Here is a 21,733-nt window from a genome sequence, read left to right on the forward strand (position 1 = left end):
TGGTTACATTTGCTGTGAGAAGGTTATATGATGTTCAGGTTATCACCCATCGCTGGAGAAACAATATGAATCACAACTGTATTAAGTTATCTTACAAATGTTCTGTAGAGAGAGCTGGTCTATAATAATATACTGCTCACTTTAACGATGCATTGTGGTAACATGATGGTACTATTAGTGGATTGTGGTCACATGTGAGGGGGATGTTGAAGTGTGTAAGTGGATTGCCTAGCCCTTTCCATTTATTCGGAGTTTTGGTTGCGTTGGCTAGTGCATAAAGCTTGACATGGTATAGGAGCCCAGGGTCTCGAGTTCGAGTCCTGACTTTCGCAATTTATCCTAAAAATTGTTGCTGCCCTCCGTTGCCCTCCTCGTAGTCCACGTATATGCCTCTTGAGCTATACCTCTGAGTCTCCTTGTGTTGACCTCCTCTTCTCTTCTTCCGGTCACACGTGAGGAGGGGTGTTGAGATTTATAAGTGGATTGCCTAGCCATTTCCATTAGTTCGGACTTTTGGTTGCATTGGCTATTGCATGAAGCTTGAGAAACCTTATTTATGTATACAACTCTCTAGTTGTACTATTAATTATTATGTGTTTATGTTGGCTGGATTGTGATGAACATGTGATGTTCTGTTGTTTTCGTAAAGAAAAAATGTAATGTTTGTTTCGAATCCTGCGCTGGATATGTTTTCCACAAATTAGTGAAGTGCCCACTGACAAAACATATTATGCGCAAATAGGCAACCTTCAGTAACGATCATGGGTTCAAGTGTCACCCATGTAGCACAAGTTTTTTTGGGTTAGCCCAGACAACCTTCCCAATAAAAAAAGTATTACCTTCCCTGAATGGGCCAATTGTTTGTACTTTTGGGCGGCCGCCAACCATGTACATGGTGATTGCTGTCAGCCTGCTTACTTCGTTGATAACAATCCAAGTACATTTAATGGGCCATTTGACTCATGCCATTGGGGCCCTTCCTAATTTAAACACGGAGATCCTATGATTGGCCCTCAAGAAACCGAGATTCTACATATAAAATTATTTTTATTTCGTATCAATTATGATTCTGATTCTTTTTAAATGCGCATAGCCAGTATGCGCATCTACATTGGCTTTGTATTTTGATATATTCATCTGGTCGACTTCAAAATTTTCATAAATTATAGAAAGTTCCAAAATTTATTCTATCAGTTTGCAAGATGTTAGAGTGTATTTGTAGTTTGAAAAAAATGACAAAGCTCTTCATCAGATTGTTGTGAACAAGTGCAGTGCTGTGAACCCAAAATATATTACATACTCCCTCGTAGATCAAATTTGGACTAATAAAGTTGAACTAAAATTCGGATCAACAGTTAGTATGGATTAGATGCATGGAGTATGAAAAACAAATGAATAGATAATATTTTAGTTTTTTCTTCATTTGAGAATGCTAGAGTAGGACCCATTCGCCAGTAGCATCCTATAACATTTGAAGGTATAAACAAACAAAAGGGATCGAAAAAAAATAAGTATCCGACATATCTCGGGTTAAAAAATATCGAGAAATCACATATTTCTTGTATATAGAGGCTGACATTTGGGACCCATCAGCCAGCAGTGGAAAAAAAATCCAAGAAAGGAAACAATTATCGTACAGAGAAGCTGACATGTGGGACCTATTTTGCAGCATTATCTTCAACTTTAACAAAGGCGGTATGGGATCGAAAGAAAAAAGCAAAGTTATTAGAAATCAGCGGTCAAAAATAAATCCAAAAAAGGAAATTTTTATTGTTCATAGAGGCTAACATGTGGGACCTACGAGCCAACAACGTCCTCAATGTTTCAAAGGCGGCAGGGGATCGAAAAAAGGCAAGTGAGCAAATATCAGGTGCCAAAAATAATCCAAAAAAGAAACTTTTATTGTACATAGAGGATAACATATGGGTCCCATTTTGCAGGTGCGGTCTCACCGTTTCCAAGGCGGCATGGGATCAAAAAAAAATAAAGGAAAGGTTTATCGTTCAGAGAGGCTGAGATGTGGGACCCATGGGCCAGCAGCGTCCTCTTAGTTTCAAAGGCGGTAGGGGATCGAAAAAGGCAAATAGACAGTAATTAGGGTCAAAAATAAATCCAACGAAGGAAACTTTTCTTGTTCATAGGGGCTGACATGTGGGACCCATGAGCCACCAGCGTCTCAATGTTTTAGAGGCGGCATGAGATCGAAAAAAAAAGGCAAATAGCCAGAAATTATGGGTCAATAATAAATCCAACAAAGGAAAGGTTTGTTGTTCATAGAGGCTGACATGTGGGACCCGTGAGCCAGCAGCGTCCTCAACATTTTAAAGGCGGCAGGAGATCGAAAGAAAAAATACGCCAAAAATCAGTAGGTAAAAAAATCCAAGATTTTGTTTTATCGTTCTAAGAGGATGACATGCGGGACCCATGAGGTAGCAGCATCCTCAACGATTCCAATGCGGCAGGGAATCCAAAGAAAAAGGAAATAGCCGTAAATTAATTAGGGATCAAAAATAAATCCATCAAATGAAACTTTTATTGTTCATAGAGGATGACATGTGGGACCGACCTGCAGCAGCGTCCTCATCGTTTCAAAGTCGGCAGGGGATCAAAAGAAAAAGGCAAATAGCCAGAAATTAGGGGTAAAAAATAACTCCAAGAAAGGAAAGGTTTAATGTTCACAGAGGCTGACATGCGAGACCCATGGGCGATCAGCGTCCTCAATGTTTCAAAGGCGGCATGAGATCGAAAGAAAAAGGCGAGTGACCAAATATCAGGAGCCAAAAATAATCCAGGAAAAGAAACTTGATTGTACATAGAGGATGACATGCGGGTCCCATTTTGTAGCAGTGGTCTCAACGTTTCAGAGGCGGCACAGGATCGAAAAAAAGGCAAGTGACGAAATATCAAGTGCCAAAAATAACTCCAAGAAAAGAAACTTGATTGTACATAGAGGATGACATCCGGGTCCTATTTAGCAGTAGCGGTCTCAATGTTTGAGAGGCGGCATGAGATCGAAAGAAAAAGGAAGTAGCCAGAAATCAGGGGGTCAAAAAAATTCAAGAAATGAAAGAATTTTCGTTCATAGAGGATGACATGCGGGAACCATGAGGCAGCAGCATCCTCAATGTTTCCAAGGCGGCAGGGGATCGAAAGAAAAAGGAAATAGCAAAAAATTAGAGGGTGAAAAAAATCCAAAAAAGATACTTTTATCGTACATAGAGGATGACATACAGGTCCCATGAGCCAGCAGGTTCCTCAACCTTTGAGAGGCAGCATGGGATCAAAAGAAAAAGGCAAGTGACCAAATATCAGGTGCCAAAAATAAGTTCATGAAAAGAAACTTGATTGTACATAGAGGATGATATGCGGGTCCCTTTTTGCAGCAGCGCTCTCTATGTTTCAAATGTGACACGGGATCGAAAGAAAAAGGCAAGTGACCAAATATCAGGTCCCAAAAATAACTCCAAGAAAAGAAACTTGACTGTACATAGAGGATGGCATGCAGGTTCCATTTTGCAGCAGCGGTCTCAACGTTTTAGAGGCAGCACGGGATCGAAAGAAAAGGCAAGTGACCAAATATCAGGTGCCAAAAATAACTCCAAGAAAAGAAACTTGATTGTAAATAGAGGATGACATGCGGGTCCTATTTTGCAGCAGTGGTCTCAACGTTTCAGAGGCGGCACATGATCGAAAGAAAAAGGAAGGTGGCCAAATATCAGGTGCCAAAAATAACTCGAAGAAAGAAACTTGATTGTACATAGAGGATGACATGCGAGTTCCATTTTGCAGCAGCGGTCTCAACGTTTCCAAGACAGCGCGGGATCAAAAGAAAAAAAAAAGTAGCCAGAAATCAAGGGGTCAAAAAAATCCAAGAAAAGAAAGAATTTTCGTTCATAGAGGATGACATACGGGACCCATGATTCTGCATCGTATACGGCTTGATCGGAGAACGTTGAAGGAGATGGCACGATCGAGAAAAAAACAATGCTAGAGAGGCTGCCATCTGGGCCCTACATCCCTGGCGGTGCGGATTTGCGTTAACTCGGCCGGTGCACCCGAGAATTCATAATGCACCACGTCCCGGACCACCATACACGACGTTTTCCACGTTTACGTCGGGCTAGATGGCCTCAAAAACGAGATTTTTTTAAACATGCACCACAGAGAGAGCAAAAATCATCGGGCATGGTGCATCAGCAACCACGGCGCGACTTTCAATTCATCGATCATGGCAACTTTTCTTGTATTGATTTGGGATACACCTGAGAAAATCCGCAAATCGGTCATCGTGTCTCTCATAACAACACTATGTGCACCTAGAAATGATTTTCGAAAAAATTTAGGAACATGCGAAAGATGACCCAAGAGGTATGTGAACTATCATATAAATGTGATCAAGTACTCTTGTCCGGTTCCAGCGCAATCAGCAGGAAACCGTATAACTTATGAGAAATTCATAGAATGATTTAAAACGCAAGAGGTGTGTGAACTAGCACATAAATGTGATATACTATTTTGTAGATAGACTGGTACAAGTCTGGTCTTTTGGTAGGTGTTTCGCAAAAAAAAAAAAACACAGTTCCAGCACCTAAAAAATATGAAAAATGGACTTTTTGTGCAAATAAAATTATAACTCCCGCCGTTAACAGTGTTCACCATTCCAAGCTACCCGAGTATCCACAATTTCTCATTCAAACATACTATGTCATGGTTAAGTTCATAACCTAGCTTATTTAACTTGAAAGAGCCATGTATCTTCCTACATGGTAGCTCATTTATGTGAAGAGTTTTTTAAGGATAAGTGTCATATTTAATGTTTAACATAAAATGATAGTATGCAATACCTTTTTTTTTAATTTTAATGGTGTTTTACAAGTGTGGTCAAAATGGCTGCCACGACTGTTCTTTGCTGGGGGTTAATCTTGCAAAGCCCCACCCTATTCCCATTGTAATAACAACTTGTGTACTCCCTGCGTCACGGAATAGTTGTCGGACCATTATTTTCGCAAAAACGTCCCTGATGATGTGATGATGATTTCCTGACAAACCAATTCATCCTCCCACCGTCTCGCTGTCTTCCTCTCGCTCGTCGACGACCACCGCCTCCCGGTGCTGCTTCCCCTCCGCCCCACGCCGCCTCCTTGCGCGCACGTCCCGCGTCGCGGCGTTGCCGCCCCACTCTCCTTGTCCCGCATCGCGGGCAGCCGCTCCTTCCCTCGTGGCCCGGCACCCACTGATTTAGTGCTTAAATTGGGGATTTTTCTACCGGATCTCTCGCGGTGGCGGTGGTGGCGGCGCGGCGAAGCTCGATTCGAGTTGGCGGAGATCCAATCGTTGTGTTGCTGCTCGTGGCGGCAACGCGGAGCTCCAATCCGGTGTTGTTGCTGGATTCGGCCGAGGTCGTGGTAAAAATGGTTTCTTTGCTGGATTCGGCCGAGACACGGAGGAGAGGGAGCCGTGGTGCTGCGGCGAGAGGGCCGAGCTGCGACGACAGCTGCCCCAACCCGGACAGCATCGTCCAGGCGCGCGTGTATGAAGGCCGAGGCTCCACTTCCACGACTCGTCAACGACAGTATGTATTGCTTAATAACCTGAATGTGCGCTCTGACTGCCATACTCTGAATAGTCGCTAGCATTGCTTCCATGCAACTCTGAATGTCATGTACGGAGTACAAGCTGAATGCGACTCCATAATCCGAATGTACTCTGCACTTCATAATCTGAATGTACTCTGCACTTCATAATCACCAGGGCTGTGACGGCTGGATTCGGCCAAGACGCAGAGGAATTGCCATCCCAAGCTCCTCCCCAAGCTACTGTCCGGAGCTGCTGCTGCCTCGCCGAGCTGCTGTCGAGCACATCCACATGAAGATGCTGCAGGTGAGGCCCCTTTTCTCACAAGGAGATGGTTGTCATTCATGTGGTTTCCTTTCATTAGGATATGCAAGCCTGAAACTTTATGAAGATGAAAGAGATGGTTCAACTTAAAATTGGAGAGATTGGCCACCTTGGGTACAAAACAGGAATCAGCTTCACTAGAGTAGGGATCAGTTTCACTAGAGTAGGAGTATCCAAAATGCCATTAGGAGAAAATCTTTTACAGTTTTGCTTCCCTGATTAAAGAAATGGCAGTAGGTTTCCAGGCTATGATCAGGAAATTTAGAATGAAATTATTGTGTTCCAAATTGCTTGCATTACTGTCAGTGCTAGGTGATTATTGGCTTATTCCCATGTACCCATTATTGTGCCATGCATCTTGAAGCTATCTGATGCTCTTATTTGCTGAAAGATTAATATCCACAAAGCATATCCATTAAGCATTGTCCAGGGCATTTCAATGTGCTACTCCAGGGAGTAGTTAGGGAAAAAACCAAAGAGCCTTTTATGTTGTGCTACTGTAATTGAGATTACAATTATAATCAAAGATAATATTCGATCCCATTGTGCTACTCCGTACTATAAATAGCCATGTATGTTGTCTGATCATAATCAAAGTAGCTACTGTGCTACTGTGCTAACCATGGAGTATGTTGTCTTTCAACAAAGCACCACATTGGGTGAACCTAATTTTTTCAGACCATATTTTATTTTTACAGACGTCATGCCCCTCTGTACTCGCGATGCATTCTGATCCAGGGAAGAGCTTTCGGAAGATGTAAACAAATATGCAACCTTTGGCGTCTTCATATTCGTTTGATGTTCAGTCACTGCAGAAAGGTATTGATTAGTTATTGCAAATGTACTCCTCTTGGTTACAAGCAGATTATATATGCAAGTAAATCTTACCTAAGCTGTCAAAGGCAAACACATTATGGTCATTATTAGCAGGGTACATCCTCTTGGTAGCACTATGGGCACTACTATTAGCTTCCTGTAGAAAACTTGAGAACCATGGAAACATGCCCTGCCTAACATAGAAGAGCAGATATGCTTCTTGGTTTAGTGCACTTGTCTCAGTAATTGAATCAACCTGCAAATGAAAATATGTGTTATAAGGTGACAATATATGTGGCATGAAAAAAGAAGAACAATTAAGTACTAGCACTTACAAGTGAGTCATTCATCAAGTGCCAACTAGTTGGTGAAGAACGAATGGTGCACATGTAGTGGCCAAAGTTAGGCAAGCCAGAATGCTTAACAACACCATACAAATCATATTTTAGGCCCTGATGCATGTTAAAATACAAGAAAAACATCAAAATATGCTTCATCGATAAACCAAGAACGGTGCACATCGAATGGTGCTCTAGTATCGGTGTGAGACTCCAGACCCCTAAAGAAGCCTAGATCTAGCGCATTTAGGTCCGGACTGTTTGGAGGTTGCTGCAACAACTTGATGTCCAAATCAGTCTGTGCTACGGCCTGTCGGAAACCCTCATCATTAGGGAGCACATGAGGTTTGGCATTGTCCCGCTGGATGAAGATTGTTCTTCTTACATCCTCATCAGGCCACTTATCCTGGATGGCAGGAATCACTAGCTCGCAGAGATAGTTCCTCATGACATCTCGGGTAACTTTTACGGGTTTTACCTCGATTGTCCCCTTTTCTCTGTTCTTACTTTTTTTAGCAGTTGGAATTTCCTTTACAAATGCGTCCAATCTTGCCATCAAACGTGACTATGTCACCTTCACCGTACCTCGGCCTAGCAACCGCAGTTAAGAACATCACTTTGGCGATGTTTTTCTTGTTCTTCACTGTGCGCAAGGGTTTAGGTTCTTCGGGGAGCAGGTAGTATGTGTTCCTCACCCTACTCAGAATGAACCATTTCTCATCTATGTGGACCATGTCGTCCATAACCTTGAATGTTGGCTCGGGAGATGACAAAGAGTTCTCATTGAGCATAGAGAGGCAAAATTTCATTCTCTGGACCTTGTTTGCTTCTGTCAGCAACGGCTTCAGGGTGTTAGTGTGTCGATTCAGCTCACCCCACTTAAACCTTCGGTGTAAGGTTGTGCGGTTAACACCTAGGGCCTTCGCTAAAGATCGGATCGTCCTTCTTTTATTCAGTGGGATTGTCGGTACCCTCGAGAGGCCCAAATCTATTCTCTTACGGCCAACATGATCCTTCTTTTGGTTCGAAACATCAACTCTTTGTTTCCCTTTTGCATTCTGATCCTTGCCTAATTTCCACGCCCTTTCGACTGTTCGTATACTTGTGTTGAGCATTTCTGCTATGAGTTGCTTATCCTCTTTCGTAAACCCTCCATCTCTTCTTCTGATTACTTATAAGGCAAAATAAACACCATATCTTTCCTTATCTCTTAATTCTCTGCCTCTGTCCTGCTCCAGCATCGTCTCATCACCCTTGCCTATGTCCTGCTCTAGCATCGTCTCATCACCCTTGCCTCTGTCCTGCTCCAGCATCGTCTCATCACCCTTGCCTCTGTCCTTCTCTAGCATCGTCTCATCACCCTTGCCTCTGTCCTTCTCTAGCATCATGTTGATGACCCACAAGTATAGGGGGTGTATCGTAGTATCTTCAATAAGTAAGAATGTCGATCCCAACGAGGAGCAGAAGGTGTTGACAAGCAGTTTCGATGAAGGATTCACTGTAAATGCTCACAGGCAAGTATTCAGGGGGTTTTGATGTAACAGATGAATAAAGTACGAGTAAGTAAAGTGCGAGAGTAACAATTGCAGCGAGTGGCCCAATCCTTTTTAGCACAAAGGACAAGCCGGTTTGTTTACTTATAATGACCAAACGTTCTTGAGGACACACGGAATTTTAGTCTAGTGCTTTCGCTACATACGGCTAATTAATCTTCATTGTTTTGATAAGTGTTGTGTGGGTGAACCTGTGCTAATGTACCGCCCTTCCTAGGACTAATACATACTTGTGATTATACCCCTTGCAAGCATCCGCAACTACAAGAAAGTAATTAAGATAAATCTAACCACAGCCTTAAACTCTGAGATCCTGCTATCCCTTCTGCATCGATATACCAACGGGGGCTTAGGTTTCTGTCACTCCGGCAACCCCGCAATTGGTAAACGAGTACAAGATGCATTCCCCTAGGCCCATAAAGGTGAAGTGTCGTGTAGTCGACGTTCACACGACACCACTAGAAGAATAACACCACAACTTAAATATCATAACATTGAATATTACTCAACCATACTTCACTACTAACATTTAGACTTCACCCATGTCCTCAAGAACTAAACGAACTACTCACGAGACATCATATGGAACATGATCAGAGGTGATATGATGATGAATAACAATCTGAACATAAACCTTGGTTCAACGGTTTCACTCAATAGCATCCATAACAAGTAGAAATCAATACCGGGAGAGTTTCCCCTATCAAACAATCAAGATCAAACCCAAATTGCTACAGCGGTGACGATGTGCAGCGGTGGAGACGGCGGTGATGATGATGAAGATGATGATGATGGTGATGGAGATGATGTCCAACTTGATGGCGGTGACGATGGCGTCGATTTCCCCCTCCGGGAGGGAATTTCCCCGGCGGATCTCAGCCCGCCGGAGAGCTCTTTTCTCTCTGGTGTTCTCCGCCTCGCAGAGGCGGCTGTAACTCTTCGCGAGGTACCCTCTGGAGCTTAGGTTTTCAGGACGAAGGCATACGCAAAGAAAAGGAGGCGAGAGGGGGCTGTGGGCCCCCTCCTCACTGGGCGGCGCGGCCAGGCCTTGGGCCGCGCCGGCCTATGGGGTGGGCCCACCTCGGGTCCTCTCGGCTCCCCCTTCTGGCTCACTTCATCCTCTGGAAAAATAAGGTTTTTCGTATAATTTCCGTCAACTGTTGATCTTCCGAAATATTGCATTCTGACGGTGCTTTTTCCAGCAGAATCCTAGCTCCGGTGCTCGATCCTCCAATAATCATGAAACATGCAAAATAGATGAAATAACATAAGTATTATCCCCAAATATGAAATATATCAATGAATAACAGCAAATTATGATATAAAATAGTGATGCAAATTGGACGTATCAACTCCCCCCAAGCTTAGACTTCGCTTGTCCCCAAGCGAAACTGAACTCGGTAAACAGGACCACATGTTTATGGAGTGAAGAGTCGATAAATAAAATACGGACAAGAAGCATCATATTCATTCACACAAGACATTCTAGTAAACAACTTCCTCATATAACTCAACTTGAAACAAGTATAAGGTAATCACAAATAAAGGTGCATAAGAAATCATAGTTGGTGATGGCAAACTTCGTTCTTGGTCAGAGAACAATTAACAGGTTATTCTTATCTATCGAGCAGCGCTCTCATGTTAAAGTTTATATGGCACAACTTGCATACTCAATCATAATAGTCTCCTCATGATCATTGATAACTTGCAAAGCTATATTCATTTAGATAAAACTTGTACTAAACAAGGAAGAATAAAAGACATGATGAAGCAAATCACAATATAATGGTTTGATCACAACTACTCAAATGCTTGCCTGAGATGGAGGGAAATAGGTTTACTGACTCAACATAGAGTAAAAGACAGGCCCTTCGCAGAGGGAAGCAGGGATTAAATCATGTGCTAGAGCTTTTTCAGTTTTGAAATCATATAAAGAGAATGAAAGTAACATTTTGAGAGGTGTTTGTTGTTGTCAACGACTGGTAGCGGGTACTCTAACCCCCTTGCCAGACAAACCTTCAAAGAGCGGCTCCCATTTTATTTTTATTTTGTGTGGCACTCCTTCCAACCTTTCTTTCACAAACCATGGCTAACCGAATCCTCGGGTGCCTGCCAACAATCTCATACCATGAAGGAGTGCCTTTTTATTTTAGTTTTATTATGATGACACTCCCCCCAACCTTTGCTTACACAAGCCATGGCTAACCGAATCCTTCTGGTGCCGTCCATCAATCACATACCATGGAGGAGTGTCTATTTAGGTTAATTAATTTGGGACTGGGAATCCCATTGCCAGCTCTTTTTGCAAAGTTATTGGATAAGTGGATGAAGCCACTAGTCCATTGGTGAAAGTTGCCCAACAAGATTGAAAGATAAAACACCACATACTTCCTCATGAGCTATAAAACAATGACACAAATAAGAGATAGTAAATTTTGAATTATTTAAAGGTAGCACACGAAGTATTTACTTGGAATGGCAGGAAATACCATGTAGTAGGTAGTTATGGTGGACACAAATGACATAGGTTTGCGTTAAGGTTTGGATGCACGAGAAGTATTCCCTCTCAGTACAGGTCTTTGGCTAGCAAGGTTAATTAGCAAGCATAAGAGTTGAAGGAAACAAACAAATATACATGTGATAGAAATAATCATGCATCTTCCTTGTAAGCACAAACAATTTTAACTTCAGAATAATAAGCTATGAGCTAACAAGAAAGAAAGATAATGAAACAACTACATGTATTTCTCTTTTCTACTTAAACTTCAAAGTGTTTTTGCTATTGACCAATGCTAAGTTTGCCAAAACCAAATAGATTTATTCCATGCTCCCAAAGTGATACCAATACTAACAACAAGATCGATCATATAATAGAGATTGCAAACTAAAATAAGGTGTGCAATACGTAAATGATAAGACTTCTCATTAATATTCCATAACGATAACTCACACCAAGGGATACATAGACAACCAACTAAAGGAGAGACACTTCCAAACTGCAACCCATCTTATATGATAATTTCCCTACTCATGATATGACACTACTTGACAGTAAAAGTAAAAAGGTAGTGATGATGTGATACCGCGGCACTCCCCCAAGCTTGGAACAAACCAAAGGGATGCCAATACCGATGATGAATTACTCCTTCGGCGATGGTGGTGATGAATTCCTGACAAGCTTCTCAACAAGCTCCTGAAGCTCATCAATCTTGTACGTGAGGTTGCGAATCATCTCCGAATTGTGCTCGACGCGGTTAAGAAGTATGTCCGACGGCGAGTCCCAACTCTTGGAGTTATTTCCCCACTCTTCACCCTCAGGATTCATTCTTCCTGCAGTTTTAGAACGATCTATATCCCAATTGCTAGGCAATGCTGCCCTGGGAGTCCTTTCAATTTGACTATTGAAAATTAGATTGCGGAAGGGATGGTGAGTGCCTGAGAAAGATGTCTTCGGAGCTAGGTAATGACGTGGAACCCTTCCCCCGGTGCGAATTCTTGCGCTCTTGTTTGCACTAAAAGGGTTATCCACCACCTTGATGCTTGCGATGGTAGCACGCGGGTGTGCGCGCGAGTCTTCCTCCACCTCTTCTTCATCCTCTTCCTTGACGCTCTTGTCCTCCTCTTTCCACTCGGGATCTTGAATATCTTCATCCGAAAGCTCCTTGCCCTTGTTCTTGGAGACCATGGTGCTCCTAGATTGAACACAAATCCTGGCAGAAATAGCTCGAAACAAAACACGTCGAGAAAACGATATACGGACCTCCAGGGGTCCGGGGGATTATATAGCAAAAAATTTCAGGACAAAAGGAAAGTACCAGGTCGAACCAGAGTCGGAAAGAGGCGACGAGGCGGCCAGCTCATAGGGCGGCGCGGCCTGGCTGGGGCCCGCGCCGGCCTATGAGGGCTCGCCCTCGTGCGTCTCCTCCACTCCGTTTTGATCTCGTAATTTTTCATATTTTCCAAAAACAGCAAAAACATTGTTCGGAAAGTAAATCGCGAACTTTTCATTACCAGTACTGTTACCTATTCAAAGTCGAGTTCTAGCGGACTGTCAATTTGACCTTTGATGAAAGCTTCCGGTGTTTCCACTCGAATAATATCAACATCTACATTATAATAATCACCTGAGATATAATGCTTGAGTCTTTGTCCATTCACCACTTGTTTAGCATTGCCTTGGAGAGAGCTAATTTTAATTGCTCCTGAACAATACACCTCCTCAACAACATATGGTCCTTCCCATTTCGAGAGTAATTTCCCTGCAAAGAATCTGAGACGAGACCGATACAATAGGACTTTATCCCCAATATTAAATTCTCTTTTGATAATCCTTCTATCATGCCATTTTTTAACTTTCTCTTTAAAGAGTTTAGCATTTTCATAAGCTTCACTTCTCCATTCATCTAGAGAACTCAATTGCAGCAACCTCTTATTACCAGCTAGTTTAGGATGTTTATTTAATTCTCTAACAGCCCAATAAGCTTTGTGCTCTAGTTCTAAAGGTAAATGGCAAGCTTTCCCATAAACCATTTTATAAGGTGACATTCCCATGGGATTTTTATAAGCAGTTCTATAAGACCATAGTGCATCCTTCAGTTTACTAGCCCAATTCTTTCTACTTTTATTAACAGTCTTTTCCAAAATAGATTTAATCTCTCTATTTGATAATTCTACTTGCCCACTAGTTTGAGGATGATAAGCGGAAGCAATTCTAGGATTAATACCATATTTAGCAAGAGTTTTTCTAAAAACACCATGAATAAAATGAGAACCTCCATCTGTCATAATATATCTCGGAACTCCAAATCTAGGAAAAATAATATCTAGAAGCATTCTTAAAGAGGTCTCACCATCAGCACTTTTTGTAGGTATGGCTTCCACCCATTTAGTAACATAATCAACAGCAACAAGTATATGAGTGTTACCTTCTGAAGAGGGAAAAGGTCCCATGAAGTCAAATCCCCAACAATCGAACGGTTCAATAACAAGAGTATAATTCATAGGCATTTCATTGCGTCTAGAGATATTACCAACCCTTTGACATTCATCACAAGATAAGATAAACTTCCTTGCATCTTTGAAGAGAGTCGGCCAATAAAAACCTGATTGTAGAACCTTTTGCGTGGTTCTATCTCCGGCGTGATGTCCTCCATAAGCACTACCATGACATTTACTCAATAACTCTTGTTGTTCATATTCGGGAACACATCTTGGCAGAATACCATCCACTCCTTCTTTATATAAGTGTGGGTCATCCCAGAAATAATGCCTCAAGTCATAAAAGAATTTCCTCCTTTGCTGAGCTGAAAAGGTTGGAGGCAAGTACTTGGAAACAATAAAGTTAGCATAATTAGCATACCAAGGGATATCTCGCGAGCTCACCTTTATTACAGCCAATTGTTCATTTGGAAAACTATCATTAACAGGAACAGGATCATAAGCAATATTTTCCAATCTAGACAAATTATCTGCAACAGGATTATCAGCACCTTTCCTATCTACAATATGTAAATCAAATTCTTGCAACAGAAGTACCCATCTAATAAGCCTTGGCTTAGCATCTTTCTTTTGCATAAGGTATCTGATTGCAGCATGATCAGTATGAATAGTAACTTTTGAATCAACAATATAAGATCTAAACTTATCACAAGCAAAGACTACAGCTAACAATTCCTTTTCAGTAGTAGCATAATTTCTTTGAGCAGCATCAAGAATTTTATTAGCATAATGAATAACATTCAATTTCTTATTTACTCGCTGTCCAAGAACAGCACCTACAGCAAAATCACTAGCATCACACATAATTTCAAATGGTAAGTTCCAATCAGGAGGTTCAACTATAGGAGCAGTTGTTAAGGCTTTCTTTAGAGTTTCAAAAGCTTCCTTACAATCATCATCAAAAACAAAAGGTACATCTTTTTGAAGAAGATTAGTAAGAGGCTTTGAAATCTTGGAGAAGTCTTTAATAAACCTCCTATAAAACCCAGCATGACCAAGAACACTACGAATACCTTTAACATCCCTAGGATAGGGCATCTTCTCAATTGCTTCAACTTTAGCTCTATCTACTTCAATACCTCTCTCGGAAATTTTATGTCCCAATACAATTCCTTCATTAACCATAAAGTGGCATTTCTCCCAATTGAGAACAAGGTTAGTTTCTTCGCATCTCTGCAAAACTTTATCAAGGTTCCGCAAGCAATTATCAAAAGAATTCCCATAGACAGAAAAATCATCCATGAATACCTCTACAATACTCTCGCAAAAGCCATGAAAAATAGCAGACATGCATCTTTGAAAAGTAGCAGGGGCATTACATAAACCAAAAGGCATACGTCTATAAGCATAAGTTCCATAGGGACAAGTAAAAGTGGTTTTCTCTTGATCCTTAGTTTTAACAACAATTTGTGAAAACCCAGAATAACCATCAAGAAAGCAAAAGTGAGTATTCTTAGATAACCTTTCTAACATTTGATCAATAAAAGGCAAAGGGTAATGATCTTTTTTAGTAACCTTATTAACTTTTCGATAATCAATGCACATTCTATACCCAACAACTACTCTTTGAGGTATGAGCTCATCATTATCATTAGGCACAACAGTCATTCCTCCTTTCTTAGGAACACAATGCACAGGACTAACCCATCTACTATCAGCAATAGGATATATAATACCAGCTTCAAGAAGTCTTAATACCTCATTTCTTACCACATCCTTCATCTTAGGAATTAGACGACGCTGAGGTTCAACAACAGGCTTCGCATCATCTTCCATATTAATGGCGTGTTGGCAAATAGAGGGAGAAATCCCCTTCAAGTCATCAAGAGTGTAGCCAATAGCACCTCGGTGTTTCTTCAATATTTCCAATAACCTTTCTTCTTCAGACTCTGTAAGCTTAGAACTAATAATAACAGGATATATTTTCTTATCATCAATATGAGCATATTTAAGATTATCAGGCAACGGTTTTAAATCAAAGACAGGATCTTCCTTTGGTGGTGGTGTTGTACCCAGATCTTCCATCGGTAAATCATGCTTAAGAATAGGTTGACGAAGGAAAATTTCATCAAGCTCATATCTTTCTTCCCTAAAAACTTCACTCTCGCTATTCTCCAAATGTTGCTGCAAGGGATTATTAGGAGCAAGAACAATAGATGCACACTGTTCAACTTTAAAATCATTATTAGGCAAATCAGCTTTATAAGGAGTTTTGGTAAATTAGAGAAGTTAAACTCATAAGATTCACCAGCAAATTTAGTCAAAATTTTCTCTTTCTTGCAATCTATAATAGCTCCACAAGTATTTAGAAAAGGTCTACCAAAAATGATAGGACAATATTTACTAGCAGCAGAACCAAGTACCAAAAAGTCAGCAGGATATTTAATCTTACCGCATAGAACTTCCACATCTCGAACAATACCAATTGGAGAAATAGTTTCTCTATTAGCCAGCCGAATAACCACATCAATATCTTCAAGTTCACAAGATCCAATTTCGTGCATAATCTCCGTGTAAAGCTCATAAGGAATAGCACTAATACTTGCACCAATATCACATAAACCATAATAACAATGATCACCAATTCTAACAGATAGCATAGGAACACTAGCTTGCTTAGACTTATTAGGATGTGAAACAATATTAGAAGCATCTTCACAGAAAATAATATGACCATCCTCCACATTTTCAGTCACAAGATCTTTAACTATTGCAACATCAGGTTCAACTTTTATTTGTTCTTCAGGTTCTATAGGTTTCTTTTCACTTTTATGAACCGCACTATTTATAACAGAATACTCCTTCATTTTAGCAGGGAAAGGAGTTTTTTCAACATAAGCTTCAGGAATAACATGATCAACAGTTTCAACTACAACACATTTATTGATAGATGAATCAATTTTATCTTTATACGGTTCATGATACTTATCAAAATTCTTCTTAGGCAATTCATAATGAGAGGCAAAAGCTTTATAAAGATTTACAGCAACTTGATAATCAAGACCATAAGTAGCACTCATATTACGAAATTTATCAGTATCCATAAAAGGTTCAATGCATTTATAATCATAATTTATACCTGATTCTCTATCTTTGTCGTTCTCCCATCCTTCAGTATTTTCCTGGATCCGATTAAGAAGGTCCCTTTTAAACTCTTCTTTGTTGCGCGTAAATGATCCAGAACAAGAAGTATCCAGCAAGGTCTTGTCTTCGAAAGAATGTCTTGCATAGAAATTATCAACAATAACATTACCAGGAAGCTCATGAATGGGGCATTTGAGCATTAAAGACTTCAATCTCCCCCACGCTTGGGCAATACTCTCTCCATCATGAGGCCAAAAATTATATATGCGGTTCCGATCCTTGTGAATTTCACTTGGAGGATAGAACTTAGAATAAAACCGGGGCACAATATCATTCCAATCAAGAGAATCCCCATTATCCAGTAATTTATACCAATGCGCCGCTTTACCAGACAGCGATATAGAGAATAGTTTCTTCCTCACTTCATCCATAGCAATACCTGCACACTTGAATAGACCGCATAATTCATGTAAGAACAGTAAATGATCTCCAGGGTGGACAGTTCCATCCCCTGTATAACGGTTATCCACTACACGTTCAATAATTTTCATAGGTATTTTGTATGGTATCTCTTCCTCACCTGGCGCCTCATCCACTACCTTTGCAGTAGTAGCAGATTTTCCAAATAAAAACTCAAGAGAAGATCTCTCCATAATGAATTATGGCAGCAGGCAGAAATAAAATCAGCACAAACAGTAGAAGTTTCCCTTACCAATTCCACTTACCAATAGCGCTTCACTCCCCAGCAACGGCGCCAGAAAATAGTCTTGATGACCCACAAGTATAGGGGGTGTATCGTAGTATCTTCGATAAGTAAGAATGTCGATCCCAACGAGGAGCAGAAGGTGTTGACAAGCAGTTTCGATGAAGGATTCACTGGAAATGCTCACAGACAAGTATTCAGGGGGTTTTGATGTAACAAATGAATAAAGTACGAGTAAGTAAAGTGCGAGAGTAACAATTGCAGCGAGTGGCCCAATCCTTTTTAGCACAAAGGACAAGCCGGTTTGTTTACTTATAATGACCAAACGTTCTCGAGGACACACGGGATTTTAGTCTAGTGCTTTCGCTACATACGGCTAATTAATCTTCATTGTTTTGATAAGTGTTGTGTGGGTGAACCTGTGCTAATGTACCGCCCTTCCTAGGACTAATACATACTTGTGATTATACCCCTTGCAAGCATCCGCAACTACAAGAAAGTAATTAAGATAAATCTAACCACAGCCTTAAACTCTGAGATCCTGCTATCCCTCCTGCATCGATATACCAACGGGGGCTTAGGTTTCTGTCACTCCGGCAACCACGCAATTGGTAAACGAGTACAAGATGCATTCCCCTAGGCCCATAAAGGTGAAGTGTCGTGTAGTCGACGTTCACACGACACCACTAGAAGAATAACACCACAACTTAAATATCATAACATTGAATATTACTCAACCATACTTCACTACTAACATTTCGACTTCACCCATGTCCTCAAGAACTAAACGAACTACTCACGAGACATCATATGGAACATGATCAGAGGTGATATGATGATGAATAACAATCTGAACATAAACCTTGGTTCAACGGTTTCACTCAATAGCATCAATAACAAGTAGAAATCAATACCGGGAGAGTTTCCCCTATCAAACAATCAAGATCAAACCCAAATTGCTACAACGGTGACGATGTGCAGAGGTGGAGACGGCGGTGATGAAGATGAAGATGATGATGATGGTGATGGAGATGATGTCCAACTTGATGGCGGTGACGATGGCGTCGATTTCCCCCTCCGGGAGGGAATTTCCCCGGCGGATCTCAGCCCGCCGGAGAGCTCTTTTCTCTCTTGTGTTCGCCGCCTCGCAGAGGCGGCTGTAACTCTTCGCGAGGTACCCTCTGGAGCTTAGGTTTTCGGGACGAAGGCATATGCGAAGAAAAGGAGGCGAGAGGGGGCTGTGGGCCCCCTCCTCACAGGGCGGCGCGGCCAGGCCTTGGGCCGCGCCGGCCTATGGGGTGGGCCCACCTCGGGTCCCCTCGGCTCCCCCTTCTGGCTCACTTCATCCTCTGGAAAAATAAGGTTTTTCGTATAATTTCCGTCAACTGTTGATCTTCCGAAATATTGCATTCTGACGGTGCTTTTTCCAGCAGAATCCTGGCTCCGGTGCTCGATCCTCCAATAATCATGAAACATGCAAAATAGATGAAATAACATAAGTATTATCCCCAAATATGAAATATATCAATGAATAACAGCAAATTATGATATAAAATAGTGATGCAAATTGGACGTATCACATGTCATCACCCTTGCCTCTATCCTTCTCTAGCATCATCTCATCACCCTTGTCTCTGTCCTTCTCTAGCATCGTCTCATCACCCTTGCCTTTGTCCTTCTCCAACATCATTTCATCACCCTTGCCTCTGTCATGCACTTGCATCGTCTCATCACCCTTGCCTCTGTCCTCCAGCATCATGATATCACCCTTGCCTCTGTCATGCACTTGCATCTGTTGTGACGGGCTCAAATTGAGATCAATGACAACAACCTTGCCTCTCTCGTGCACTTGCATCTGATGTGATGGGCTCAAATTGAGATCAATGACAACTTTGTTCACTCTGTGCTGCTCTAGCATCTGATGTGATGGGCTCAAATTGAGATCAATGATAGCATCCTTGCCTCTGTCCTGCTCTAGCATCTTATCACAATGTATTGTCATCCGAGGGAATCCAAGTCTCATATGGATCAAAGGTTTGGAGAAGATGTCCTCCTGGCGCATTCTGTTATATCTCCATACTCCTTTTTCACTAAGGGGTACCTTTTTCCTCTTGGAAACAAGCTTCCATAGTTCGCCGCCATCAATTTGTTCTTTCATATAGCTGTGCATAGAGAAGATTAAATTTAGTTCACATGATGAGCATCAACATCTTTAAAACATAAAGAATAGAATTGCTCAAGACAAAAGTAGGCACTAATTGGTACCTACTCATTTAAAAGCACTAATGGATCATCATGTTGGAGTCTCATCTTGTTGTTTGTTTTCCTTTTTTTGTTGACTTGTGGTAGTAGTACTTCTGTTGTTCTCTTGTCCATTTTCTGCAAAAATAATCATGCTATAAAGATACAACAACAAAACAGATACACGAAGCTAAAGTTTATTTGTAAAAACATACTGCTAGTTATTTGAGACTCTTGTATTTTTTTCTTTTTAGAAAAACATACTGCTAGTTATTTGTTTTTCTTCCTTGTGGATATGACCTTGTGACTACTGAATCACTATATGTTGCTACTCCTTGTGGAGTACATGCACTGATCTAGATAAACTCTTGTTGCATTTCTAAACTGCAAGTTAGTTCCATTCAGAAACTGAAACTCCAGTTAATCAATGTTCAGTTAAAAACTGGGAGTATGAAACTGAAACTGAAATGTTAAATTTTGCATACAACTGTCATTGCAGATTTTCCTGAATATGGCTAATCTTTTTAGTAAAGGACCAGCAGAAGTTTTACTGCAACATATGCATGACAAGCAGAAACATTAACTAGCGGTAGCATTGCTGTATCTTCTCTGTATTTTTACTATACATTCAAATGTATAATTTGTATAAACATCTATGTATTGTTGCTGTACATTCAAACGAAACTGAAGTTGAACCCATACATTTAGAAATTCCATTGAAACTGAATTTGAACCTATACATTTGGAAATTCCAATGAAACTGAATTTGAACCTATGCATTTGGGAATTCCAAAGAAATTGAATTTGTACAATGGCATATCTGCAGGTCGGGCTCTCCACGGATGATGTGCCAGAATGGGTACCTGCACTGGCTCTCCATTGATGACGGCAACTTGAAGGTCTTCGACGGCCAAGACGGCAAGATCGTGGACTTGAACCAGTCCCCCAACACCGCCGCCTACCTCCTCGAGCTCCTCGAGCTCCAGCGGCGGAGAGAGGGGACCTCCAGCACCGGCGGACAACAGGTTACAGCAGCGGCGGCGAGAGGCGGCTCCAGCAGCTTCGGGTCCATCCTCCTCGAGCTCCATCGCCAGCGAGAGGGGAGCTCCAGCAGCTTCGGGTCCATCCTCCTCGAGCTCCATCGCTGGCGAGAGGGGAGCTCCAGCAGCAGCGACGAGAAGCGGCTCCAGGCGCCGGCAGAGCGCGGGAGGCCGCTGTTGGCCCGCGGCGCGAGAGATCGCCGGCGCGGAGGCCGTCCGCCCGCGTGCGCGAGACTCCGTTTGAGGGACGCGCGATTCCGGCGGCGGTCGACCGCGAGGGGCGCGATTCCGGAGGCGGTCGACCGCGAGGGGTGCGCGATTCCGGCGGCGGTCGATCGCGAGGGGCGTGTGAGTCTCCGGCCGGAAGCTCCGATCCCGAACGCGCGAGTCCGCCGGCGCCCGCGAAGTTTCCTGCTTAGATTGGGGATGCGTTGGTGATAATTTCGAAATACAAAAGGTGGAAATGCAAAAGTTCATTTACACTAGCGCTCCGACATGTAATTCGTGACGGAGGGAGTACCAAAAATGATTTTTGCAAAAAATCACGAGCAAACTATGCATTGCACGTAGTTCAGATTTGGCCCACTACGTACTAAATTGGCTGAAAGTTGTATAAATGATGAGAAATTCCTCAAAATAATTGACACGCAATAGGTATTTGAATTGTCCATAAAATATTTCCTTGTATTTCGTAAAATAGAAGTGGTGCCTTTTTGCACCGTATTTTTTTTGTACCTGATTCTTAAAAGACATGCAGTACTTACAAAATGTAAAATGATTTTTATACACAAAAGTTGAAAATGCATTATTTCAAGGGGCAAAGATGTAACTCGGTGATAATTTTATTAATATTATAACGAACTATACAATGAAAATGGAGGAAACGAATAAAGGGAAAATTAGGGTTTTGCCGATTGCAACACTTGGCAAAGTGGTAATGTCCAGTGCGACCTCAGCTACAACGTGTCCGACTGTCCGTTCGGTTTTACGAGTATGTGTATTGTAAGATTTTGACGAGAAGGTGTTTGCCGAGCCCAGTCGCGTTCCCCACAGTGCCCTCAA

General features: G+C 41.7%; 1 protein-coding gene across 3 annotated transcripts; it reads left to right on the forward strand.

Annotated features, from left to right (window-relative positions):
* The first annotated feature begins 5,011 nt into the window (after positions 1–5,011).
* Positions 5,012–21,476, forward strand: LOC127332239 (uncharacterized). 3 transcript variants are annotated; one of them, XM_051358515.2, is made up of 3 exons: positions 5,012–5,597; positions 5,752–5,880; positions 6,597–6,799. In XM_051358515.2, the coding sequence occupies exons 1-3, from the start codon at positions 5,412–5,414 to the stop codon at positions 6,657–6,659; spliced, it is 378 nt and encodes a 125-aa protein (XP_051214475.1). In that variant the 5' UTR covers positions 5,012–5,411; the 3' UTR covers positions 6,660–6,799. The 3 variants fall into 3 exon arrangements, 2 of the variants coding, with proteins under 2 accessions (XP_051214475.1, XP_051214476.1); XM_051358516.1 differs by lacking the exon at positions 6,597–6,799 and adding an exon at positions 20,458–21,476 and having other exon boundaries at positions 5,015–5,597; XR_011743521.1 differs by lacking the exon at positions 6,597–6,799 and adding an exon at positions 20,458–21,476 and having other exon boundaries at positions 5,020–5,572.
* The last annotated feature ends 257 nt before the right edge of the window (positions 21,477–21,733 follow it).

The sequence above is a fragment of the Lolium perenne genome, chromosome 4, assembly GCF_019359855.2.
Source record: "Lolium perenne isolate Kyuss_39 chromosome 4, Kyuss_2.0, whole genome shotgun sequence".
Taxonomy (NCBI): domain Eukaryota; kingdom Viridiplantae; phylum Streptophyta; class Magnoliopsida; order Poales; family Poaceae; genus Lolium; species Lolium perenne.